Raw genomic sequence first — 27625 nt, 5'->3', positions numbered from 1 at the left:
TAATGCCTTGTTAAACATAAGTTATGTCAATAACGTATGTGTACTATACATGTATGCACATATTCACTATTGGAGTCGGGCTGATTTTTAACTGCTTTGGATGCGTTAACTAAAGTTGGAAAACCTACAAGAAAATGTTTTTTTTTTTTTTTTTTAAAGAGCTCTCCCTATGAGAAACTATAGGTGAAATTATTATTTAATAAGTTTATGCAATATTGTGAAATTACTTGAAATTACTTGCTCCTTACTTCTACATCTCTCTGTACCCATCCTGTGTATGTTTGAAGGTGCACCATGGTGATAGAACCTGGTGTTGAGATCTTACTGTTCATTGCTGTCAGTTGTACCTGACACTGGCTGCTGGATGGATGGGTGTTAGAACTGGGGTCACCAATTCAGACGCGGTAGCTTGGCGCGAGGTAGGAAGGCGCCCGAAGGCAATGTGTAAAGCGGTTGTGCAGCACTCACTCACCCGGACCCAGTCATGCACGCACAATGAAGGACACCACACCAGGTTGATTGATAAAACAAGATCCCTTATCTAATGCAAGACACGGCGAATAAATTAATTTCAGGAATAATGCAGATAATTTCAAGACAGCAGTCAATTCATTGGAGTAGCTAAAACAGATAATCGCAGGGCAACAATCAGTTCCTCCAAGTAATGAAGCAGTGAATTTCAGGGCAACAGTCAGTTCATTCAGATCAATGGATCAGCGAATCTCAAGATAACTATTAATTCATCCAGGTAAATAGAGCAGAAAATCTCAGGGCAACTTTGAATTCATTTCAGCACAAAACAGGCAATCTCATGGCAACAGGTAATTCCTTTAAGCCCCACAACAGATGCAAATTCATTTACGAACATCAGAGCGTGCATATCACATCAAAACATCCCCTAGGTAGAGAGGAAATAAATGCAACCTTTCTGAAATGTTATCAATCCAGGCGACATCACTTTTGGGGCCTCTTCAATGAGGCAACACTTATTGTACACAGACTCAGGTTCTTTCAGGCCCAGGATTGCCTATGGCCCCTTCGTGGTGAAAGGGGAAGGCCTCCTTACGGTTCAAGGCTGCGCCCCTCACTGGTAGCAGTCGGGGCAGCCCACGTCAGTTCTGGCCAAAAGGGGGGGGTTAACAGGCCACTGCTGCATGTTCGAGGCCTCTCTTGAGGTGAGGGGCGGTCACGGGGCTGCCATCCCGTCCTAATCTATCTCCTCGGCAGCCCCGCTGTCCGTATGTCAATCGCCCCCCTGCCAGGGTGTTACCTGGGGTGACGGCTCTGGGTAGGCCCGCGCTGCTCCTGCGCTCCTCACTCCGGGCCTCCACGCCATTCCGGTCCCGGCCTGGGGGGAGGCCAGGGGCTCTTGCTTACTTCAGAGCCCTCTCGCTGGCGCTCAGGATCGGCCCCGGGCCTTCCGATGCCTATACTGACCCGGGAACCAATGGGAGCGCGGCTCACCGGGGACGCAGCGTATATGCTGCCGGCACCCCGGTTGCCCCGCAGCGCTCCGTAGACACCTTGAGGCTTAGCGTGGCCTGCACAGCGCCCGCAGCGGCCCTCTCCTCACTCCGGGGGCCGCGGCGGGGTTCCTACCGCACAACCTGCTCCTGGGGGTCGCCGGGGCCTCAGCGGTGTTGGACGCCTCCAACTTCGTAATGCCTAGGCCGCGACGGTGATATCAGACGTAGCGCCTCTCCTTCACCAGCGCAGTGGCCTGCGGCGGTGATTTCGGCATCACAACGGTTAGCGCTCGCACAAGCACAGCGCTGGACTGCAGGTACCTGGGCTGCGGCAATGATTTGGGAGCTTGCAGCGCTTAGAGGTCACAGTGCTTGGGAGGCACAACGTGCAGGCAGGGGGAGGCACAGCAGCAATTCGGGGGTGTTATGGCGACGTAGCGCTGAGAGGTTGCACAGCGCTTGAGAGTCTAAACATGCAGGGGTACAGCAGTTCCAATCATATAGCGCTAGGGAGGCGCAGTTCTGGCAGTTTAGCGCTAGGTGGCCACAGCGCTTTACCGGCAGTTTCTAATCAGCAGCGCCCACAGCAGGCAGTCCCCTTCTTCCTTACAGCACCTGGATGGCACAGCGCTTATCTTGGGGGGAGGGAGTAGATGGCTGGTCTCAGTTGCAGGTTCTTGGGGGGAGAGTAGGAGTTGAGTGGGCAGGCTGGTTCCCTGCAGCTCACTGGAGTTGGTCCCCTGGGCTCCCCCTCACTGGGCAAGATCAGTAGGCTGGCAGTGTCCCTCATCTAACTTGGGTACAGCAGGGCCTAAGCTCAGTCAGTCCCAGTAGTGTAGGCTCCTCCCCTAGTCCCAACCGCCTACGCTCCGGCAGAGGTTCCCCCAGGTCCAGTGGTGCCCCAACTGACTAGTTCAGTTTCCCTCCTTTCCTCTTATACCCCTAGGTCAGGTGACCCTCCTGTAAAGGCAGCAAAGCATAACTCCTCCCTGGGTTGGAAGGTTCCAGGAGCTTCCACATATCTGTCTATGGGACAAAAAGGCGGGATGGCAAAGATACAGTATCAAGATGTCCCAGTCTGCTCCTAACCACTAGTGCGTGTACCTAATGGCCACTCCGCAGTAGCAGGGGCCAGTGGCAGCCATGTTATTATTAGGAGAGAGCACCTGCACCTCAGCACTGTTTGGCAGTGGTAAGGCGCCCAGAGACCTAGGGCCAACAAAAAGATGGTGGCAAAAATGAGGCAACAAGGGCAAATAAAACGGGGTACGACCACCCTAGGGCTGACAAGTCTAACAATGGGATAATTTATACTGCATTAAACTTATTCTACATTATTTCCACTTGGAGCCTCTTCACCGTCATTTTAACCTGAATTTTACACTGGCGACGAGTTATGGTACAACCCACGCAACAAGAACTCGATCTCAACATCCAACAACAATATATAATTTTTCTTGATGATTGGATCTTGGATTGGATAAAGGTCTCTTCATTCAATCAATCAATCACTGCATTTGTAAAGCACGCTACATACCCGAGAGGGTCTCAAGGCGCTGGGGAGGAGGGTTGCTACTGGTCGAAAAGCCAGGTCTTGAGGAGTCTTCTGAAGGCCAGCAGGTCCTGGGTCTGTCGTAGGATGGTGGGGAGAGTGTTCCAGGTCTTGGCGGCGAGGTAGGAGAAGGATCTGCCGCCGGCGGTGGTTTTTCGGATGCGAGGGACTGTGGCGACGGCGAGGTTGGCTGAGCGGAGGCTTCGGGTGGGGGTGTGGAAGCTGAGTCGGTTGTTGAGGTAGGTAGGTCCGGTGTTGTGCAGTGCTTTGTGTGCATGGATCAGGAGCTTGAAGGTGATCCTTTTGTTGATGGGGAGCCAGTGCAGGCCTCTCAGGTGGAGTGTGATGTGGCTGCGGCGGGGGACGTCGAGGATGAGTCGGGCCGAGGCGTTCTGGATGCGTTGGAGTCGTCTCAGGAGCTTGTTTGTAGTTCCTGAGTAGAGGGCGTTCCCGTAGTCGAGTCTGTTGGTGATGAGGGCCTGGGTAACGGTTTTTCTCGTGTCGAGGGGGATCCATTTGAAGATCCTGCGGTGCATACGGAGGGTGATGAAGCAGGACGCGGAGACGGCGTTGACTTTCAACTCTTACTTGATGTGAGTACACTTTCCCTACCCTTGGGACAATAAACTTTAACTTTAGCTTCTCCACACACACCCCTTACCAATTTTAAGGTTTAAAAGTCCCTGTGTGAGCTCATATATCAGAGCAACTGCCGCACGTCTCACCTTTAAGGCTATGAGGCTTATATCTCATCTATTTGGTCTGGAGACTTCGGTGCGGGCTCTCTTGCTTCTTAACCCTACTTTTGCGTGAGGAAAGTGCTGTTAAGTAAGATTGCAACTGCTTGTGGTGATAATTCATGGACATTTTTAATTAGTGCTTTATCACCTTTGTCCTCTCTGCAAATCGCTATTGAGGATACTACTAATCTCTGTTTAGGAAACGGATTATTGGATCTTAATGTCTCCAGCAATTAACTTTGAGGCTTTTCGTTGCTCTTAATGCCCTTATTTACATGATAACCATGTTGCCTACAGTCTTCGCTGCTGGGTGGAATTCCCTAAGGTTACATAGGCTAAAGGGAGTTCTTTTGATGTTAAGTGCATTACTGCCATTGGCAAATTCTTTGGGCAGAGACACTGCATTTATCAAATCACAACTGTTCTCACCAACGACTCTGTTTCATCTCGTGTGTCTGATTACCTGGTATTCTGGACACGCGAACGTTCGACGCTTTGCATCCATTGTTAGGAAGTTCTTCTCTATGATTACATCATCACGCCACGTTACGCCTTTTACGTTGCGTACGTAGCGTGGGAGACATTTTGAATTTAGTTGAAGATACAAAGCAGATTCTTCAGTGTGCTAAGTGTTTTGAGTCACTCTCCCGCATATTCACAAGCAGGAAACCTCTCAACACTTTTACAAGTGGGCAATCTTCACAGCGCGAACACTTTGTGTGCTTTTCACAAAGCGGAGCCTCAACCTTCTCTAACAGGTAACCGCTCTTCTCAGCGCTGACATTTAACTTTCACAGGACTACTATTATTTCCAAGGCATGGATTTAATTTAAGAGCATAATTAACACAACAGTGCCATCTTGTGGTCCTCCAGCATTAAGACTCTTGGCTATTAACATTACTACAACAACAAACGTTTTGCTTTTAGCAGTTTTTGCTTCTCATTTTTGTTTTTCTAGCGAACTCTTTGAGAACCTTTTGTGTAGCATTAGTACCATTTCTCAATTTGCTGAACATTGTGTAAATGATAACTATTTAGTTTATTAATATTAGTCATATTGCTGTGCTTGAGATTGGGTTATCTTTGCAGTGTTTCCAACATTATTTAGACACGTTCTCAGGACGGACTGAGCTCCACATTATCCTTCGTCTAAAGTATATATATATATATATATATATATATATATATAGACATTTGTTTTTTTGGTGTACACTATCATGCAGAATGTGGCAACTCCTCCATTTTTCCTTTCCTCCCCTGGTGATCCACCAATCAAATGGCAGAAGTGGAAGAAAGTGTTTGAGAGATATGCCAAAGTGTGTGGCACTAATCTTAGTGCTGAAAGGAGAACTGCTCTTCTCCTTCATTGTCTCGGCTCTGAGGGACAAGAGGTGTTTGATCATTTACCCGATGTTGATGATCAAACTTTGAATGAATACGAGGTTTGCATTTTAATAATTGATCAGCACTATTTACCCAAGGTCAGTACCATCCTCGAACGATATCATTTTGGTAGGAGGACACAAAATAATGGGGAGTCCGTTGAGAACTATGTTACCGCTCTTAGGAAGTTAGCATCCTCATGTAAATTTGGGGCTCTTCTTGATGAAAGAATTAGGGACCAATTTATGTTGGGGTTCAATGTAGAGAAGGTTAGGAGTGATTTGTGGCAAAAGGATGAACCCTCCTTTGAGGAGGTCATACCTATTGCTAAACAAATTGAGCACTCTTTGAAATGTGTAGACATAATTTCTAAACGTGAAAACAAAGAAAACAGCACTCATTCTGTAAAAATTAGTACAAAGGAAAAAGATTTTTTTTAAAGTACTTTTGTGAAGGCACAGAAGAAAAATGTGAGAGATGTAAAACTTAAGTGTTATAGATGTGGCAATGAAAATCATTTGGCAAATGATAAAAAATGCCCAGGTCTTAAGTCGACATGTTCGAATTGTAAAAAGATAGGACATTTTACCTCGGTGTGTAAAGTTAGGAAAAACAAAGGGAAAGTTCTTGCTATTGCGGATGACAGCAATAGTGATAGTGACAATGAGTGTGAATTTTACTGTGGACAAATTGTATCTCAAGTCTCTGACAATCGTAAGAAGGGTCCTTTGGATGACATAAGTGTTGAAGGTGAGTTTGCAAGAGTTCTGTTTGATTCGGGAGCGAAAATCAATTTTTTATTAATAAACTTGCTAAGGATGTGAAACTGCGCAAAGCTGACATTAAACCTAGCACCTATGGGGGAGAACCCATAAAATTGTTGGGTTACTTTTCAGGATTGATGGAGCATAAAGGTAGATTCGTTTCAGGGAAAATATATGTCTCGCATAAAGGCGACAGCATTCTTAGCTGATTTCACCAGAGAGATCTTGGAGTAATGTTAGATCCGAATAGTGATCTCCCCATTATCCTAAAGGAAGATTTTCAAGCCAATGATGTGTTGGCTCAGAACATTGACTGTAACTTTATCACTCTTCACAAGAGAGAGTTTCACAATGTTTTTAAGGATGAGTTAGGCTGCTTACGTGGTTATGTTCATAATATAAGGTTAATTCCTGGAGCCACACCCATAGCTGGTAAAGTGTGTAGCGTGCCATTATCTGTGAGGGATGAAATGAAAGGGGAACTAGAGAAACTAAAAAATGAAGCCATAATTGAGGAGGTAGAAGGCACTAGGTGGTTGGCGCCAGTGGTAGCCGCTCGCAAATCCAATGGAAGCCTTTGTCTATGCATCGACTTGAGAGAATTAACCAAGCAGGTCATCATAGACAAGTATCCTCTTCCAAAAATTTCAGATATGTGATGCTCTTAAAAGGGGCCAATGTTTTTTCAACCATAGACTTAAAGTCTGCGTATCATCAGATAAAACTGGATGATAAGTATAAAGACTTGAATGCGTTTATTACGCCCTTTGGCACTTACAGGTTCATAAGGTTACCGTTTGGACTGGTGTCAGTGGCATCTGTGTTTCAAAGAGCGTTGGAAAGAGTTTTGAAAAGTGTTGTGGGAGTGAAAATATATCAGGATGATGTGCTTGTCTATGGGAAGAATGAAGAAGAACATGATGCCATACTCAGAGAAGTTTTTAAGAAATTTCAGGATTACAATTTTACAGTGAGAATAGACAAAGGGCAACTTCAAAAGGTCCTCCATAGATTACCTTGGGCACACCATTTCTGATCAAGGCATTCAACTAAAGGCAGAACTAGTTGACACTATTTAAAATCTAGCGTCTCCTTCCAACAAAGAGGAACTTATGACATTCCTTAGGATGTCAGAATATTATAGTAAATTTATGAAGAATTTTTCTGGAATGTGTGTACATATGCGCAAACTATTGTGTAAAGGTGTGGATTTCATCTGGTCAGATGATTGTGAAAAGGAATTCAATATGATTAAGGTCATGCTCAAGAAAACTCCCCAAGTTAAAGAGTTTGGATCCCTCAAAAAGAGCTGTTCTCATCACCGATGCCAGCATGAAAGGTTTAGGGGCTGTTTTACAACAGAGAGATGGGGACACAGAGAATGTAATTCTGTTTCTGTCACAAAGTCTTAGAGGTGCAGAACTGCGATACTGCGATACTGTGATACTAGCTGTTCACTGGGCCATAAAGAAACTTAAGAATCTTCTGTGGGGTTTGAAATTTGAAGTACGGACTGATCACAAGCCTTTATGTCAAGTTTTCAATAAGAAAGGGATTGGTGCAATTTCAGGAAGAATTTCCAAGTGGGTAGTAGCGCTCCAGGGATTAAATTTTAAAGTTGAATACTTACCAGGTGCTAAGAGCAGTGTCGCTGATACATTGTCAAGGTTGGTGGTCCAAAAGTGATGATACCACCAATTCTGAAGAGGACGAACTGAATGAATGGTTTGTGCTATTGAGAGTGGTGGAATGAAGGAAAGTAGATGGCGTGAAGAGTGTGCTCTTGACAGAGAATTTTTTGAACTAACTTCATTACTTAAGAATGGATGGAACAATAAGGTGAAAGGTGATTGTGAGAAGTATTGGCTGGTAAAGGACGAATTATCTGAGAGTGAAGGCCTTATCTTTAGAGGCACTAGATTAGTTCCTCCAAGTGCACTTCGTCAAGAACTTCTTGAGATGGCCCATGAAGGACATCAAGGGATGTCTAAAACGAAGGAGAGACTCAAACTTACATACTGGTGGCCGGGTATGGACTTGCAAGTTGCACGACTTGTAAGGGATTGCATACCTTGTTGAATGAGTGAGAAATGTTAGAAGCCCATAGTTCAGCCCATGGTCATTGGGGAACGTCCTAAGAAGCCATGGGACGAGTTAGCGTTTGACATTTTGGGGACTATTCGTGGGAATGGTTGTGAAAATGATGTCTTTGTGTTGATTGATTTACATTCCAGATGGCCAGAAGTTAAAATCACAAAATGTATTGATACTAAGCAAGTTATAGTGTTTCTCAGGGAGGTTTTTGGTAGAGAAGGTTTACCTGGAGTCATATTAACTGATAATGGAACCCAATTAGTTTCCAATGAAATGGAGGAGTTCTTATTGAAGTGTTCCATCAAACATAAGAGGTGTGCTCTATATCATCCTGAGAGCAATGGTATGGTGGAACGCTTCAACCGTGTTTTGAAGGAAACCATTGACTTGGCCAAACAGAACTGCTTAGATTGGAAAGAGCAAGTTATCAGAAAAGTCGAAATTTACAGGGTGTCTCCTCATGCCATTACTGGTCGCACCCCATTTGAATCACTCAAAGGAAGATGTGCCAACACGTTGGTTTCTCCTTTCTGGATCAATGACACTGAATCTAAAAGAGGTGCGAAAGTCTCTGGTAATAATTGGAGGCTCAAAGAGTGCACGTAAGGCACGCTATAATCAAAGAAAAGCAGTTAAAGTTACTCCTGTTAAAGTGGGAGATGTGGTTATGATCAGAGCTCTGTTTGGTAGGAAAACATCCAATGTGTTTAAAAAACCTCATAGAGTAATCAAAGTGTTAACGAATGCTATCAAAACTGAAGATTCATGCATTTGGAACCTAAACAGAGTGGCTATTATTAAGAACAGTAAGTTAAAGGTTAATGAGGGTGATTCTTCCTCGCATGCTTCTCTATCAAGTTCTGCAGAGGAAAGTAAAAATAGGAGCAATTCAAGAAACAAAAGAATTACCAGACTACCTTTGAAATTTGACGATTATCAGCTGTAACATTTTTATCCAATCCCTTTTGGAAGAGACGTAGTGTAATTTCTGCTTAGTGTTTGTTTTTCTTCCTTTAGTTTTGTGCATAGGTGGAAGGTGTGTAATATTGTGAAATTACTTGGTCCTTACTTCTACATCTCTCTGTACCCATCCTGTGTATGTTTGAAGGTGCACCATGGTGATAGAACCTGGTATGGAGATCTTACTGTTCATTGCTGTTAGTTGCACCTGACACTGGCTGCTGGATGGATGGGATCATTTATACTGCATTAAACTTATTCTACATTATTTCCACTTGGAGCCTCTTCACCGTCATTTTAACCTGAATTTTACAGTTTATTATTTAAAAAAAATATTAAAAAATATGTCAATGTGAACTAAAAATGTTAAATGAATTAAAATAATATTTTAACCTAGAACTAATAGAATAGAATGTGGCAGTTCATTACCTACCTTTCAAAATCAATATGTATTTAATAGTTAAATAATTTAACTATATCAATTTTTATTATATATATTAATTTTAGAACAAAATAGAAGCATCCTTACCAGCTATTTTTATTTCAATTAGTATTTAGTAAATTTTCAAAAAACATATGTGATTAATGAATGTCAATATTTCCAAATCGTTACTTAAAGCTTACAAATGCAAATGATGTAGTCATTATTCACATAATTTCCTATGGTATGGTAATATAAGTCCCTGCTGCTATATTTTCTATGGGAATCTGTTGCAAGACCTGTAAATGACCGTGTGTGCTGCTAGACTTACTTCAAGGCCGGGCTTGAGTATATTCATGACTGTTTTGTGACCTTTAGGGCTGCAGGAACTTTAGAAATGTAGTTTGTGAGTAGAATTGGTCTTTTGTGGGTATGTGTTTTTATAAGCAGTAATAGTCTGTGAAACTTTCCTTACATTTCCCTAAACTCCTACAGTTTTTGAGTAATGAATGGCTATTTTCTTATCACTTACCAGATTCCTCCTACATTTACACCTAAATCACATACTTACAAGTGCAGAGGAGTTCTTTGTGTAAAAATATAGGTGGAGCAGAGGAGAAGGCATCTGCATGTAGATTTGCTAATAGAATTTTTGTGATATGAGTAGTGCTACTTCACATACTACAAAATGCAGCTTGTGTATAAACCATAAAATGTTAAAATCAATGCATAGATTGGGTCTTCCTAATTGTTTGATGGGTTTTAAAGGAAGAGACTGCATGGTATTTTATATAAATCATGCTTTATTGATTAATCAATATGGTGACAAAGGCAATAGCCCTCTCACTGTAAGTTGTAGAAGACTTGACGAAGAATACATTTAACCTTTTTGTGAAAATCCGATTGTTTTATTAAAACCTGCTTGTGGGAAAATTGTGACATTGTACCTTACAAAGCTTAGAGCCGACTACAGTTACAAGGTTAGTTGCAAACTGTGATATTTCTACCTGCAGCGGCCGTACCTTTTGTGATAATTGGGTCTTCCTAGGAGGGTGTAGGGTGGCTTACTTTCTCCTCTCTCATGTGTGTTTTGAATATTTCTTCAAGGTACATGATTTGCACCCTGATTCATGTGTAACTTCCCTACAGAGCAGCAATTTTAAATTCCATCTGAAAAAGTAATATATGTCATTTTGATTTGGCCCAGATGAAGTTTAAATTACTGTGACACAATCCACATAATTTCAAGAATTTTCCATTGAGCTTATAATTTGAAATTCCCCAAATGACAGCACATCACGTAATAACACGTAGCTCATAGCCAAATGTTACAGTGAATGTGCTGGAATACCTGAAATGGCCATAACACGAGTCGTGGTTGCTTGGCACACTTGTGTTCTTAGAGCTCATTTTTACAGTGAAATGTAAAAATTTATGTGAGGATGCATTTCATACTAACATATAGCTTTGAATGATGGATTTGTATTTAATGTAATCATGTGTTATTTTGCAACACTTTTTCAAAATGTTCATGCAATTACGCGAAATCAAATGACACAAATTTCTCATAACTTTCATTTTGATTACAGTATTTAGTTGTGTCTGGATTCAAGTGCTTTTTTAAAAAGAAAAACAACTGGTTGGAAATTGATTCATTGTGTGTTTTTTTCGTGCATTACTTAGTTATGAGTTTCTCGCCCACTTCTGACTGAGTCAGCCTTTGACTGCTCTGCCTGAATACCCTGAAAGTCAGCTTTTACATTCTGAGCTCTGTGACAAATATACAAGGAGGAGATTTTACTTTGTGAACTCTCTGAAAAATGCAAGGAGTTTACGTTGGAAACACTGACAATTACAGTAGGAAAACTTCCCTTTGTGAACCCCTTGACTCACACGACTGGAAGGGGCTATACATTGTATAACACTGGGAGACTTTCTGTCACAGAGCTGTAGTTCAGGTGGTGCTAAAGAAGTCTTGTTTTCATTGTGTGCATTCATCATTTCATGTCTGCTGATTTTGTTGAATTGTTTTTTCTTTTCAAGAGTAAAACAATGGAAACTTATTTTTAAAGTTATATTTAACCTCTTTAGTTGCTTTAATTTTGTTCTTTTACATTGCTTTTTTGTTCTCCTTGTAGATATTCAACTACTGAAACAAAGTGGTAGAAACTAATTTTGCCTCTGAAACTACCACAATGGTTGCCGCAATCACATCAATGAAGAGCAATTTCCATTTGAAGTTGAGCGCAGATAAAATGGAAGTGTTTATTCCAGGGACTCATACTTAGGCCTAGTCCTTGGTGTGGCAGTCACTTGCTCTTGGCAAATCCCCCAAAAAGTTGGTATTACAATCAACACTGTTCTAGTCTTCTGGGCGTATATCAGCAAGCTCAAGCAGCTAACTCATCCTGTTTGGACTATAGGAATGCACTCTTGTTTGGCTCAATTAAATATCTTATTTCATCTTGGGATTGTACAAAATGCATATGCCACATTTATTGCTTAATTTATTCCAGTTCGCATCTGTTAAATCCAAGTTTTACTTCCTCAACAGGTTACGGGTGAGTAAATAGGTCTTGTTTAGAACACTGGACTTGCTAGCACTTGTCCTGAGTAGCTCAGATCTCAGATTCCACTCTATACTGTCTCTCAAATGCTTGGTTCCTCTTCTTATGCACTCTTGGTTGAGCTCAAGGTCAGTCTCTCTACTTAGTTTTTAATAGTATTCCCAGTAAACAAAAGGTAAAAAAGTACTCTGGCATTCCAGTGAAGGTGAGCGGTGTGGCTGTAAGAATGCTGGGTGCAGCACATTAAAGCCAGGCCTCTTGACTTTGCCAATGCTTGGTTTCCCTAGAGATGCCCACTTCCTACCTAGACGGTTCTTATTTTTAGACGTGCGCAATTCCTTCATAGATTGATCTTAATTTTCTCACACTTTCTTTTTCAGTTCCTATTACTTTATGTATTGCAAGTACTTATTCCTTCTTATTTTTTTAAGTTACACAAGGGATTTCACTGTGGGTTTGATTGCTTATTTATATTGCTTTATTTTTAACCATTTAGCCATATTTATCAATTTGGGTTCAATGTTTTCCTAGAAATCCTTTAATCAGTCAAGTTTCACCAGCTTCATTTCACAAAGTTATTTCTGATTGGCAGAACTCATTCGTAAATGAGATACTGTGCCTTGTCTATTGAACGTGCCCTTGGCTTTTAACAAGTTAAAATACTCCTGCACCAGACCTGGGTCTTCTTCCAAGGACCTTTCCTATCATTGTTTTCTTTGATCAGGGCTCTGCTTGCCACTCAGTATGTCTCACCTTTCTTTGTTTTTGTAATGAAACCACCTGCTGCTAACCTGAGATAATGGGTCTCAACTTCCTTCTCGCCCCTCCCCTTGCTGAACCCTTCCTGCCACACTGCCCCCCCAACACACACAGTGCCAGCTTGGCTACAGCTTAACTTTCCCTGTAAACATGTGTTGCCAGCTGAAATCCCTAGACACTATGCAGTGCTGTTCTAATGAAATACCCTTAAAATGTCAAAAATTAAATAAATCACCCCAGTGTGTTGATTCACAATCCACAGCCAAAGGTGTCTGATGTGTGAACACAACTGGCACTGTGCTGGGGAGAGGACCCAGACAGATGTGAGAGGGATGAGATAGTGACATGGAAGCTGCGTTAAAGTGCAAAATGGCGCCCCCCTCTGCAGAATCTGACGAGGGGTCCCTAAGTCCCTCATATTTCCCAGATATTCATTGGCTTTGGGCTGAATGGGGCCCTTGATAGACTGAATGGAGACCCTTGATATATGCGGGGCCTCCTGCACTGCAGTGGCTGCAGGGGCCTTCATTACACCCCAGGATGGAAGGGCACTGAGAAGGGAAAGAGGGAGGCACATGGGCTTCGTGATAAGTAGGACTGATATGACCAAAATGTACTTACAAGTAGAGTCGGGGATCTCAGTCGGGAGGGGTGGCACATACCCTGTTGAAGACACAACAATGCAACAAAATTTTGTAAGACTGAAACACACATCAATCCTCCATGGACACAACAGATGGCTGGTAATTCCAGCACAGGGGGGTGTATGCCTACAATCAGTGAAATTCCCGATTACAACCCACCCCTCCACCCAGTGTCATCGTAAGGATTTTTTTGGGTCCTGGGTAAGACATATTTTAACAGATGTTTGTGACCTTGTTTACCATATACTTTAGCATTGTTTGAAATCAGGCAGGCTGGGATTAGCAGGCCACCATAAATGAAATTCAAATTTGTATAAATGGGCCCCCAAAAAATGTCATACCCGGTATCCCTACAATAATTAAAATGACGTGCATTCCATAAGCCACTGAGCATGGGGTGTTCTCATTAAAGAATATCCTGAAGATGTGAACTTTATCTTAACATGGAAAACAATGTATGATATGTCCTGTGCCCTTTTTCATATGTGTAGCACCTCTTACATGTAAGGGATTCAGGTGTAAGTTTAGAAGTACATGGAAGGGCTAGGATCTATAAAGGTACACACGTGTGGTAGTTCACCCTACTATCATTAACCACTCCTTGAAGACATCCACTCCCAATCTCCTCAGGATCACTGATGAATGCAGAAATACCCATCACTTAGCAGACTTGTGCTTCCATAAAATGACTTCTTCTCATAGAACATTCTATATTTCTCGACTTTGTGAATCAGAGTTTTGAATACAGTTTTTAACTTTTTTTGACTCGTGTGGGGAATAATGATATGTGAATCTGAGGAAAGAAGTAATAGCAGTTCAGGGTGTGGAAGCATGACTGATAGCAGACCACTGCAGTAGAGGAGACAGAGGGATTGAAGTAGGTGAGAAAATGGTAATTTTAGTGCTTAGTTCATGGCATATGGACACAAAAGTAAGCTTAAGATAGGACACTGATGCATGCGCTTCATCGCTACAAAGAACCCATGTGGCAGCAGAGTGTTGAAGGATGTCTGTTTCTATAATGTCTCAATGCTTTTTAAGAAATATAATTTTTTTTTTAGGTCTAGTGTTAGCCAAGACTTTTTGATTTTACTAATATTATATGCATAATATACTTACTTAAAAGGGGCTTTCAGCCAGCTCTCTTCATCCATTGGTCTGTTATTGTGTCATTCATATGTTGCTTCCACCCACTACAGCATCCAGCATGGGGCAGTGGGTCAGCCTACTTAAGGCACTGGTTAACTTCATTTTGAGTGACTGCATGTTGCTCTTTCACAATGAACACCTCAACACACAGGGACGCTCCCTTCAGTGCCAGTGTTTTTGATTTTATTTTATAATTACTTTAGTGCTGCCTTTGTGTTTCGATCCTGATCTTAGAGCGGGATGCTTTTGATGAATATGGGTGGTGTGGTTTATAGCTGCGCGAGAGATTAGATATTATTAGATTGCGGGGTCTTGACTTTCAAGGAACGAGAGATTTTATTAGAAATAAATTGTTGGAAATTTGCACAAATACATTAAAAAAGATTAGGGCAAACATGTAAGTGACTCAGAAGGTCTTGCACTGTGAGAAGAGGCATAAAAAGAATGGGAGTGAAGGGAAGGGCCAATCAAAGCAATCCAAAGGACTCTCATTACCTTGAATATCCCCCTCACATTTCCTCAGAGGGAATCCAGATGTGACATTCGGAACAAGATCCAGCTTATCAGGGCTTGGGAGGTTCATGACATTCTTTGGGTAGCAGGTACCCCTGGAAAAGAAAAAAACGTGTTACTCGCAATATCTGCTAAACATAGAAATGTAAGGAATCTTGGAATTGTGATTAGCGGGTCTGAATAGGAGAGCTAGATGAGAAATTTATGAGCGCTATTGCTCACATGCCTCCATACCAGGTGTGGCGCAGCGGTCAGGGCGACTGACTCCGGAGCGCGGGGCTCACAGTTCGAACCCCAACGCTGGAGGCAGATCAGCTCAGTATCATGTGACTCTGGGCAATAGCTCACTTAATCTCCCCGACAGCCCCTAGCGCCGTGAGACCCTTACGGGTGATTTGCTTGCGCTTTATAAATACCAGATAAATAAATACCAGAGCATTGTATATGAAAAAAACGACTACATTGTAACATGGAGAGCCCAGAAAGGCACATAGCAGACACAACAAGTCAAGATTTAGTGGAAGACGTCCATCCCTTCTTGAGTAGGTCACACCATAGTGAACAGCTGGGACAGCTCAAGAACAGACTGCTTGCACCGGAAAGCACTACAGATATGTTAAAAAGTAATTGATGACATAGCTAAGGTAAGAGAGAGCATTGTACTTGATGGGCGCCCCTTATTTACACCCAAGCCCATGATGGGGAATGTAGAAGCATCCCAAAACCGGACGCAATGGAGGAAAAAAAAGATGACTTATAAAAGCCAGGGAGAAAAACAAGAGAGAGCCTATGTTTGTTAGTGCCCACAGCCAGGGTGACTCTTTACACCCCAGAAGACACCCTTGGCACTAAACCAGTTGAAAGGGTTTCTCACTGGTGGAGACCGGGAGATTCTCTCTAACTGGCCAGCGGTGACAGAGCTCTGCACGGTGGCACTGGTTTCCTGCCAGCACAGAATAACACTCTCTGTGCTTGATGTTCATGAATGTTACAGGAAGTGCTAAAAAAGAGAGATGAATTTTGAAGCTTTCTTCGCATAGGCTTATGTACCATCGAAACACAAGTGGACTTGGAGAAGAACACACCTCTGTGTCTGCCTGAAGAAAGGACCAAACCCAAGCTGTGGAAGTGCTTCTCAGGAGTCAAACCAGCCACCATCTTACAGCCCATAGGAGATAAAAGACACCTGCATCCTTTGGAAGAACCGGCGAAGAACCAGCCCACCATTTGGAAAGTACTCTGGCTCGGCCCTGGATGTAAAGCATGGTTGAACCAATATCCCACTACTGTCCCTCAACTGGTAGCCTAAGAGTGGCCCTGGCAGTTCAGACGCTTACAACAGATAAGAAGGAAGACGTTCAGCATCTGAAGAATCGGTCATTTCAACTTCTGAAGGGCTAGAAAAAGGTTTCAAGATTATGCAAAAATCCAATAAGAGGGTTCCGTGCCCAGCTTCGGATTTCAGCCCTGTCCAGCTACATGCTTTTGACAAGTGAAAAAAGGCAAAGCCCTAATGTACAGTGAGAAAGGGAGGCAGAGTGATCCCCTCGGCAAAGTGACACAGATAGTTTCATATTTCAGCCAGTCAGTCAATAAAATTTTATTTCTGTCAATATGACCATAAAAGCATTTTAAAGAAAAATTTAACATTCGATTTATATTAAAAACAATTAAAAAAGATATACAAACATCAAGTGGCATTACATACTAAATACATGATGTAGCCTACAAAAAATTTAATTCCAATCAATCCTGAAATCACAGTCTGCAATTACTTGTATGTGCAGTACATAGGTTCACTTTGCAGTACCAGGATATATTTCTGCTCTTGCTGTAGCTCTCAGATCAACTATTCAAACAATAATATGTGTAATTGTGTAAAGTGCTAGTTTCAGTCGATAGGAGAATTATTAGCAGCATAACTGGGTGCATTAAAGTGCTTGAGCAATACATAATAGGGAATTTACAGAGCCTTGAGTAGTAGATGAAAAGTTCAAATATTGGCAATTAACTTCGATCAGGGAGGAGGCTAGAAAACATTGTTATAAACCATTAAACTCCAGTTCTACTTCTTGATGGTCCTGCTCATCTTAAATATGATACATTATTAAAATAGTACTAAAATAAACATACAATTCATATAAAATTCCTTACATTTAAAAAAAAAAGGTGTGTGCAGATTTAATCACCATCTTTGGGAGACATTTTTAGGAAAACTCTTCGGGTACACCACATGGAAAACAAGAAGCCCGCCACCAAGAAAGCTACGGGGAGACTAGCATCATATCCCAGTAGCCCGAAGGCCTCTGAGCATTGCCTAGTTCCCACATTTCTGCATATCTGGACCAGCCGTCGTTTCTTGCTTTCTTGTAGCCAATGCAGAGAAAGAACACGTGGTATTCAGATTCTTCTGCGCTATTGCAGGCCGGGCAGCCCAGTGTGTGAGTGCTCGCCCATTTGTTCGTAAAAGCATGCAGTGGCAATACCCCATGCCTACATTGTAAATAGAGCTTCCTTGCGGCAGCCGGCTTGATGTCATTAAATGCTGGCTCTAGTATGTACTGCTCTTTAATTTCCATAAAGGCCACGGTGATTTTTCCCATTAAGTGGTTCCCCTGTAGCTGGATCAATTTATTCTCCCAGCAGCGACCCTTTAGCTCTTTCCTGGGGACTGTGGGACATGTCATTTCTGGGTTTTCCCAAAGGTTACCCAGACCCATGAGTGTAAGGGTGTTCCTGACGTAAGTAAGCCATGGTAGTCTCCCTGCCCTGGTAAATTCATCACCTCTCTTAGGGCCATATTATCAAGAAACGGCGATAATATTATCGCCGCTTTAGCAGCAGGAAACTGTCATCTGCCATCTGCCATCAGCTGGTGTAGCCAAATTGGCGGTACTCTCAGGGATTAGTGTAGGCAATTATAAAACTAGTGCATTGTGGTCACTGTCGTGGCGCAACACAATCTTAAAGTCAACTACCCTGTTCCATGATGTTATACTGACCAAAATATAATCAATTATGGAGCCGTGGCCAATTCTATTAAATGTATGCTTACCAGGGGTGTCAGACTTAGTTCTACCGTTACATGCCCTCAATGAGTGTTTTAATACAAGAGAATTCATCTGGAATACCAAGGGAGTCCATGCTCTTACGAGTGGACAAGTTGTATCTGGTACAACCCAATGTAGATCTTCTTCACACGGGTTATCCCTATTCATATCATCTATTTCAAATTAGTCCCACTTTCAGATGTTTGGTTCACATTTGAAGGTGGCAGCATACCCCTGAATTACTCATGCTCAGCTCTGAGGATTCAGTGTCCTGCCTGCACCATTGGAGAAGTTTGACCTTCACCCGAGAGACTTTATCCAAAGGTAAAACTAAAACTATTGATTGAAGTGACAAATGTAGGCAGTGGCCTGTGCTCCTCTACAGTCTGAAAAGGTGCCTAGGTCCCTATCACCATGCCCGTAAAATATAATTTGGCTTCTGAACTTTGTTGGTATTTTCTTTAAAAAGTTATCTCTTACTGTTCCTCCTATATGAATTTGTTATTTGGTCATGCTTTGCCTGTTACACTTCTTTAAAAAAAAATTAGGGTCATATTATCAAGACACGCGATAAAATTATCGCCACTTTAGCGGCTGAAAACTGCCGCTAAAATGGCGATAATGGACTTGATAATATGCTCTATGGAATTCCAATTGAAGATCAGGTTAGACGTCCTTCACATCTAACATGGGCTTCAGTTGGAATTTCATAGAGCATATTATCAAGCCCATTATCGCCGTTTTAGCGGCTGTTTTCTGCTGCCAAAGCAGCAATAATTTCATCGCCTGTCTTGATAATATGCCCCTGAGTTTGAGAATGTTGCTGTTTGAGTATTTTGATATTTTAGTGGTAATCAAAAACGTTGCTTGAATTTGTCCAAGGAAAGCCTGTTGCTTAGCTACCAGGCATAAGCTCATGACTGCTTAGTGAGACAGTATTTACCTTACCTCTAGTTAATACCCTAAAACCTCAATGATGAGTATCAGAAAATCCAACAGCCAGTGCTCTTAGCTCATACACAGGTGTTGCAGCCATTTTTAACCCATGGTTGAGAAAATTAATTACCTCACAACATCAGGTCTGCAAACAGAAGAGCTCTACCACCAGCATTATTTTTTAGGTCGAGCCTAGGCAGCGTGCATGGGCTGTCTGCAAGACATGGTGTAATCACTTTATGGGCTTCCATCCATCCTATTGGCTTTTAATTGGTTACTTTCACTGTCCTTTAGAAAGCTCTGCTTTCTAGTGGATAATGTTTTGTTTTCGTCCGGCCTTTGGGTGCTTGGTTCCCACACAGGCGATTTCACCCATTGTTAATTCTGGTTGGTCAACGTTCATAGTTCCTGCTGGTCGGCCATCGGTACGCTGTGTCTGATTTAAAAAAAAAAATATTATCAGCATTCCTATTTTTTTTTTAGGTAAATTGCTCATCCTCATTTTGTTTTTTTGCGTTGTTTTAGTGACTTTTTTTATGAAGGCACAATTACTGAGCTCAGTTGCCCAGTTCCAAGGTGGCTTTGTAGGTTACACCACAGTCTCTCACTTTCAAATATATCCAAAAATATTGTATTTCAAAAGGTTCAGGCGCAACGTGCCCGCTTGACTTTGTACACTGTTCACTCCATAAAGGAGCTACTTGGAGAGTCCAGTTTAGATTATATGTCGGCAATAGTAGTGCACCTACACCAGTGTTTTAGTCAGGTGGTCACTTTGAAGGAGTGGCAATATGTTCTGGAATCTCTACATGTATTGATCAAGTTCCACAGTACAGCGAAGTCGGCTCCAGAGCTGGATTTCAGTGTCCCAGGCTAAATTATATTTTATTACATGGACACTCCCTTTTGCCATGCAAACAAGTCATTTTGAGACCTTTGCTGTAACCTGGCACCCTCTACAGTTTATTTTTGGTGGCATCAAAAGGCTGCTGCATACAGTGGCTTTAGGATATATCAGCCCTGTCTAAGGTTAATTGGGCAATTTTGCATAAGCCATTATGGTTGCTGTTATGCTGTGTGTGTCAAACACCAAGGGGCATATTTACAAGCCCTTATCGCCACAGGAACGCCACTTTCAATGATGTTCCTGTGGGGATATGTGCTTCGCATTATTTACAAGGCAGCATTAAGCCACTTAATGTGGCTCAACGCTGCCTTGTAAATACGGCCCCCTTGCACACTATTCTTCACGTGAAAGGGGTGGGCAATAGGTGTTACGGTGGGCGTTTCAACACAACACCCATTGATTTTGGCGCTGCTCCATATTTACAAGGGCAGCGTAAATATGGTGCAGCGTCAACATTAAGACGACGGAAAACCTGGTCTTAAACAGGAGCATTCCTTGTTTTGCTGTTTCCATGTGTGCTGCAACAGCAAAAGGCCTTTGATTGCTTATGTGCAGGAAGGTGTTGCTGCTGGAAAGGCCATACATTTCACAATCACCCCGTGGACTCTCTGACGCTGTTATGCAGATGCAGATGTGAGACGAGCAGAGGAAGAGTTCGCTTCTGAGGTCTTACATTAGTAAGGAGGAGAGCGCTGTGATCTTGTGCACCGCCTGCACCCCTGCCCACTCTGTGGGTCACTACAACTGCTCCCTGTTCCCCATTCAAAGGAGAAACAGCTGGCACCAGGCTGCATCTTATTATAGCTGACCGCACAGGTTAGCGGCTTCAAGCCCCTTCTGCAGAGCTCCATGTGTAGTGCGATCGCTTCGTCATCACGTTTGACTGCATCAGCCTGTTTCCCTTTCGAAGTAAAAAAAAAAACATGCGATCCACTAAGACAGCTGTTCCATGAATCTGCAAGGCTTCTGAAACAGCTGTTTAAAAGACAGGGGTGCATTACAGTCATTCAACCTCCCATCCCCCACACCTCCAAGAGCAGAGATGTTGGCAAGGCAAGGCTCTCCTGCTCATGAGATTGGACCTCAGACAGGGCACCATTACCCAACGTCTTGTGTAATGTAACTGGGGCTGATGTTAAGCGCTCCAAAACATTCATGTCTAGTGTGCGCTATATGAAACTGCCACAAAAAAATGAAACAATTCCACGTTAAAAAATGCTAAATGTTGTGGCACCCTAGATAATATGCTCCAAAGCTAAAAACGTATAAGGTCCTAAAGACGAGACCTATTGCATTGCAAATTCTTATTTTCTTTGCAGTTTTATATAGCATGAAATTGTCCCAAAGGCTTTAGAGGACTTTACATCAGCACTAAATTACACAACACAACGTCAGATTTTGTAGTTTTTTTTGTTTTTAGATACAGTGTGGGCAAGTAATTACCCACAGCCACAGGATGTTGAACTGATGCCGAGACTTGAACCTGGTTATCCAGTTTCATGGATTGCAGCTCTTGCCGTTAGGCTACATCACATACTGCCACCCTCCCTCTTGCACGCATAAAGAGAGCCTTTTTGAAAAAGTGAGCACAGGTGAATAGCTGTTATGGTTTAAATTTATAGAGCCACAAAATATGCAGAACACTGTATCATTATTCAAGTCAGTCGAAGGAACAGTGATGCTGTGACACACAGGGGCATAACTTGGTCAATAATATTAGGGGGGTGGTTGTGAGCTTTAGATTTTCCGACAATCAGACTGGCATATAATGTTTATATACATTATACGACAAGCAGGGTGCATGAGAGGGGCCTAAGAGGCAGTGGAAAGGTAGAGGAGTGTGGAGTGGTAGGACTCGTAGGAGTACTAAGTGAGAAAACAAAATATTTTTTTTAAATAACCAGTATTTTTGAGGATTTTCAAAATAGAGAGTGTGTGTGCATCTTTGCCTGTGTGTATGTAAAATTCTTGCTGAAATCCGACTGGCATCTCACAATATTCGACTGAAAGCACCTGTATCCAACTATTTATCAGAAAACACATTTATTGTGGGGGTTTAGCACCCCTGAAGCTACGCCCTAGTCACAGAGGCTTATTCACTTTAACAATGCCTCCTTTCGGCCTCTACTTCAGAGCATGCTGCACTGTGCACCTGCACTCCACAGATCAAGGCACTGGGCCCAAGAGGCACAGAGCGGTGCCAACCACCTAAGCTCAGCCTGCAGTGGCTTGAAGCAGCCACCAAACCACTCACTCTGCCCGTTTTGTGTGTACAAGATTGACCCACTTCTAATCAACTTGGGTCTCCTACAGGTGTTTCCAGGTGAGACTTATGACTAACGTTAAAAGGTGAAATGGAGAAATGCTTTTTTCAATTATCCATTTAGAATTCCAAACACAGCAGTAACAAGTAACAAAAGAACTGCAAAGCTGTCTCCCCTGGCCAGCATCTCTAAAACTATGTCACCTACATTGTTGGGAGATGTATGCGCTGATGACATCAGAGACAAATAGAGAATGCTGCAGTGATTCACAAGTAGCTGATTATTTCAGTCCAGAATAGCAAGTTACCTTTGTATACTCTTCCGGGGAATAGTGTGCTCTCCACCCGGGAGGGTATTGGGTATACTAGAATACCCCCGGGTGATAGTGCGCTCTACACCCAGGAGGGTATTCAGGATACTAGAATACCGCCCGGGTGATAGTGCGCTCTACACCCAGGAGGGTATTGAGGATACTAGGATACCCCCCGGGTGATAGTGCGCTCTACACCCAGGAGGGTATTGAGGATACTAGGATACCCCCCGGGTGATAGTGCGCTCTACACCCGGGAGGGTATTGGGTATACTAGAATACCCCCCGGGCGAGAGTGCGCTCTCCACCCGGGAGGGTATTCAGGATACTAGGATACCCCCGGGCGAGAGTGTGCTCTGCACACGTGAGAGTAACGAGGATAATAGAATACCTTCCCGGGTAATAGTACACTCTATACCCGGGAGGGTATCCAGGATACTAGGATACCCCCGGGCGATAGTGTGCTCTATACCCGGGAGGATACTAGAATACCCTCCTGGGTGATAGAGTGCTTTGCACCCAGGAGGGTATCCAGGATACTGAGATACCCCCCGGGCGATTGTGCGCTCTACACACGGGAGGGTATCCAGGATACTAAGATACCATCACGGGTGATAGTGCACTCTACACCGAGAGGGTATCCAAAATACCAGGATATCCTCCCGTCTAGCATCCCCTCACGGGTGATAGTGCCCTCTACACCCGGCAGGGTATCCAGAATACTAAGATACCCTGCCGGGTGATAGTGCACTTTAACCCCGGGAGGGTATCCAAGTTAATAGGATACCCTCCCATCTAGGATACTAGGATACCCTCCCAGGCGATAGTGCACTCTACACCCTGGAGGGTATCCAAGATACTAGGATATCCTCTCATCCAGGATACTTGGATACTTCCCCAGCAATAGTGTGCTTTACACCAGGGAGGGTAACAAAAAGATTCTAGGATACCCTCCCATCTAGGATACTAGGATGCCCTCTTGGGTGATAGTGTGCTCTACACCTGGGAGGGTATCAAGGATATTAGGATACCCTCGCAGATGTTAGCACATTCTATACCCAGGTGGGTATGGAGGATACTAGAATACCCTCCCGGGCAATAGTGCACGCTACAAATCTGCATAGGATAACAGAACAGAACATTGGAATGGTGCCCTGTAAGTGTAGCAGCTTTGCCCACCCAACTCTAGCAAGGCTGAGGACAATAGCTCATGGTCATTCACAAGGTTGTGGCTGGGTAGGCTGAAACAGTGCTATTCCCTCAAGGTATTTTGAGAGCTGGGAGGGTTGAGGCTCTTACAGTGAATCCAGACCTCAAATTTGCAAACTCGCTCACTTGGGCGCTGCCTGGGCAGCATTTGCTTCTTCCAGGAAACCTGGTCTGTGGAAGTTCCAGTGCTGGAAGGATGCCACAGAGAGGTTGTAGAGGTACTCTGATGAGGGAACATTAATTACATCACCTTCAATCAATCAATCGCATTTATAAAGCGCGCTACTCACCTATCAAGGGTCTCAAGGCGCTGGGAGGGGGGGGGGTCAGTGCTCGAAGAGCCAGGTCTTGAGCTGCCTTCTGAAGGAGAGGTGGTCAGGTATGGCGCGAAGGTGGCTGGGCAGAGAGTTCCAGGTCTTCGCTGCTAGAAAAGAGAAGGATCTTCCTCCGGCGGTGGCTTTGCGGATGCGGGGTACGGCTGCCAGGGCCTGTCCGGTGGAGCGCAGAGTGCGCGGGGGAGTGTAGAAGGAGACGCGGTTGTTGATGAGTTTGGGTCCGAGGTTGTGAAGGGCTTTGTGTGCGTGGGTGAGTAGTCGGAAGGTGATCCGCTTGTTGACGGGTAACCAATGGAGTTTTTTCAGGTGTCCGGAGATGTGGTGGTGGCGGGGGATGTCCAGGATGAGTCTTGCGGCAGCGTTCTGGATCCGTTGGAGTTTCCTCTGCAGCTTGGTGGTGATGCCGGCGTACAGGGTGTTCCCGTAGTCCAAGCGGCTGGTGACGAGGGCGTGGGTGACGGTCTTCCTGGTGTCGGTGGGGATCCAGTGGAAGATCTTGCGGAGCATGCAGAGGGTGTTGAAACATGCCGAGGTCACCGAGTTCACCTGTCTGGTCATGGTGAGGGAAGAGTCCAGGATGAAGCCGAGGTTGCGCGCGTGGTCGGTGGGTTGGGGAGTGCTGCCTAGGGCGGGGGGCCACCAGGAGTCATCCCATGCGGTGGGAGTGGGGCCGAGGATGAGGACCTCCGTTTTGTCTGTGTTCAGTTTCAGACGGCTGTCTGTCATCCAGTTTGCCACTTCCTTCATTCCTTCATGTAGTCTGGTCCTAGCTGATGTGGGGTTGTTAGTGAGGGATAAGATGAGCTGGGTGTCGTCGACGTATGATATAAGGTCGAGTCCGTGTTTGCGTGCGATGTTCGCCAGGGGGGTCATGTAGACGTTGAAGAGAGTGGGGCTGAGGGAGGATCCTTGAGGTACGCCGCAGATGATCTCCGTGGCTGTGGATCTGAAGGGGGGAAGGCGGACTCTCTGAGTCCTTCCGGAGAGGAAGGAGACGATCCATTCCAGGGCCTTGCTTCTGATGCCGCCGTTGCTGAGGCGGCGTATCAGGGTGCGGTGGCAGACCGTGTCGAAGGCTGCAGAGAGGTCCAGGAGTATGAGGGCCACGGTCTCTCCCTTGTCGGTCAGGGCTCTGATGTCGTCCGTTGCTGCGATCAGGGCGGTTTCGGTGCTGTGGTTGGCCCTGAAACCGAACTGTGTGGGGTCGAGGGAGTCATTGGTTTCCAGGGCGTTGGTGAGTTGAGCGTTGACGATTTTCTCAATCACTTTGGCGGGGAACGGCAGGAGAGAGATGGGCCGGAGGTTTTTGAGTTCGGTGGGGTCTGCTGTAGGTTTCTTTAAGAGGGCGTTGAGCTCTGCGTGTTTCCAGCTCTCCGGGAAGGTGGCGGCGGTGAGGGAGGCGTTGATGACGTCTCGGAGGTGCGGTGCGATGATGTCGTCAGCCTTGTTGTAGATGTGGTGCGGGCGGGGGTCCGATGGGGATCCGGAGTGGATCGAGTTCATTATCCGGGTGGTCTCCTCGGTGGTGGTAGGGTTCCAGGTGAGGATGGTGGTGGTGTCGGTGGCGGGTTCCGGAGGAGGGCTCGTGTCGGCGGTCGGGAAGCTGTTGTATATGTCGGTGATCTTGTGGTGGAAGAAGGTTGCGAGGGAGTCGCAGAGGTCCTGTGAGGGAGGGATGGAGTTGTTTTCTGCTTCCGGGTTGGAGAGCTCTTTGACGATGCCAAATCGTTCCTTGCTGTTGTGGGCGTTGTTGTCAAGTCTGTTCCGGTAGGCTGTTTTTCGTGCGGCGCGGAGGTGTTGGTGGTGTTGGCGGATGGCGTCCTTGAGAGCTGACATGTTCTCTTCGGTCTGGTTAAGGCGCCACATCTTCTCGCGGGCGCGGCATTCTTTCTTGGAGTTCTTGAGGTCGGGGGTGAACCAGGAGTTTTTCTTGTGGTTGTTGGTGCTGGCTTGAGTCTTCAGGGGGGCCAGGAGGTTGGCGCAGTCGGAGATCCAGTTTGTGAGGTTGTTGGTGGCTACGTTGGGGTCGGTGGTGCTGGTGGGTTGGTTCTGGGAGAGGGTTGATGCGAGCTGTTCCGTGGTGATACTATTCCAGTGTCTTCTTGGTGGTTGCTGGGTGTGGTGGGGCACGGTGGTCTTCTTGAAGAAGAAGTGGACGCAGCTGTGGTCCGACCAGGTGAGTTCGGTGGTGTGGCTGAAGGTGATGTGTTTGCTGGAGGAGAAGATGGGGTCGAGCGTGTGTCCGGCGTCGTGGGTGGGGGTGTTGACTAGCTGATTCAGTCCCAGGTTGGCGAGGTTGTCCAGTAAGGCGGTGGTGTTGTTGTCGGTGAGGTTCTCCAGGTGAAAGTTGAGGTCTCCTAGGAGGATGTAGTCGGTGGATGAGAGTGCGTGAGGGTTGACGAAGTCTGCGATGTCTTCGCCGAACTTGGTGCGAGGTCCTGGTGGTCTGTACATGAGGGTGCCTCTGATGGTGGTTTTGGGGTCGCTGTGGATCATGAAGTGGAGGTGTTCGGCGTCGGGGAGTGAGTTGTCGGTGTCGGTCGAGATGCGGATGGAGTTTTTGTGTGCGATGGCGATGCCTCCTCCGATGCGGTTGGTGCGGTCTTTCCGTATGATTTTGTAGCCGTCGGGGATGGCTATGGCGATGTCGGGTGCCGAGGAGGGGTTCATCCAGGTCTCGGTGAGGAAGGCGATGTCCGGGTTCGTAGAGTTGATGAGGTTCCACAGTTCGATGGCGTGCCTGTGGATGGATCGGGTGTTGACCAGGATGCAGTGGAGGTTGTTTCCGGGGGAGTAGTTCTTGGCGGGAGCGGAGTGGGTTCGGAGGCAGGTGAAGCGGCAGTTGCTGCAGGTGAAGGGTCCGTGGGTACGTTTCGGGGTGGCGCAGTAGCAGCCCGGCGTGCGGCCGGGGTTGAGGTTGGCGAGGAAGGCGGAGTCGTAGGTCAGGCGGGGGGCGCGGGGGCCAGACGTTCGGGTGCTGGGCGCGGTCCAGGCGCGGACGGGCGCAGACGGGCTTGCCTTAGGCGCGCCTTCGGCGCGCCAGCTGCGCGCGTCCGCTGCGCGGCATCGCAGCGGCCGCCATATAAGGGGTAGCCGGGGAGGCGGGGACAGCTGGGAGGCGGGAGGAGGGCGGGTAGGGGGGAAAAAGAGCGGGAAAAGCGGCGAAGGGCCTCGGGGAGGCGAGGAGGCCCGAAAAAGCGGAAAAGTACCTAGAAGGGGTACAAAAGCCGGAAAAGCGAGAAAAAAACTACAAAAAGTGGCGGAAGGACGGAGGGGGACGGCGGGGGCACGAGGGGCAGCAGGCACTCAGGGATACAAAAAGCAAGAGGAGCGCGATCACAACGGGGAAAGCAGGCACTCAGGGATACAAAAAAGCAAAAGGGGACGCGATCATACACAGGGGAAGAAGGCAGACACTCTGGGGGACAGTCGGCACAACAACAGAGCAGAAGGCAGGCACAGAGGATCTGGTGGCGCCGCGAGGGCAGGGGAGCGACCTACCCTGGGGTCAAAGGTCGCTCCTTAGATGGTATTGGCCATCGCCACATTGCTGAATGGGAAAAATGGAGAGCTAATACTTTCTATCCAATTTCATATGGGG

The 27625-nt window shown here is 45.3% G+C and overlaps 1 protein-coding gene across 1 annotated transcript in view; it reads right to left on the bottom strand.

Moving 5' to 3' along the window:
• Positions 1-27625, bottom strand: part of LOC146863454 (coagulation factor XI-like) — a 138712-nt gene that overhangs the window by 4481 nt on the left and 106606 nt on the right. Inside the window, exons 4-5 of the mRNA XM_085643175.1 lie at positions 14996-15108; positions 13329-13370 (exon numbers count right to left, since the gene is read on the bottom strand). Coding sequence (XP_085499301.1) covers positions 13329-13370; positions 14996-15108 — 155 coding nt within the window. The remainder of the gene's footprint in view (positions 1-13328; positions 13371-14995; positions 15109-27625) is intronic.

This window comes from Triturus cristatus, chromosome 2_2 (assembly GCF_964204655.1).
Source record: "Triturus cristatus chromosome 2_2, aTriCri1.1, whole genome shotgun sequence".
Lineage (NCBI taxonomy): Eukaryota > Metazoa > Chordata > Amphibia > Caudata > Salamandridae > Triturus > Triturus cristatus.
This window is presented reverse-complemented; position numbering and strand designations above follow the sequence as displayed.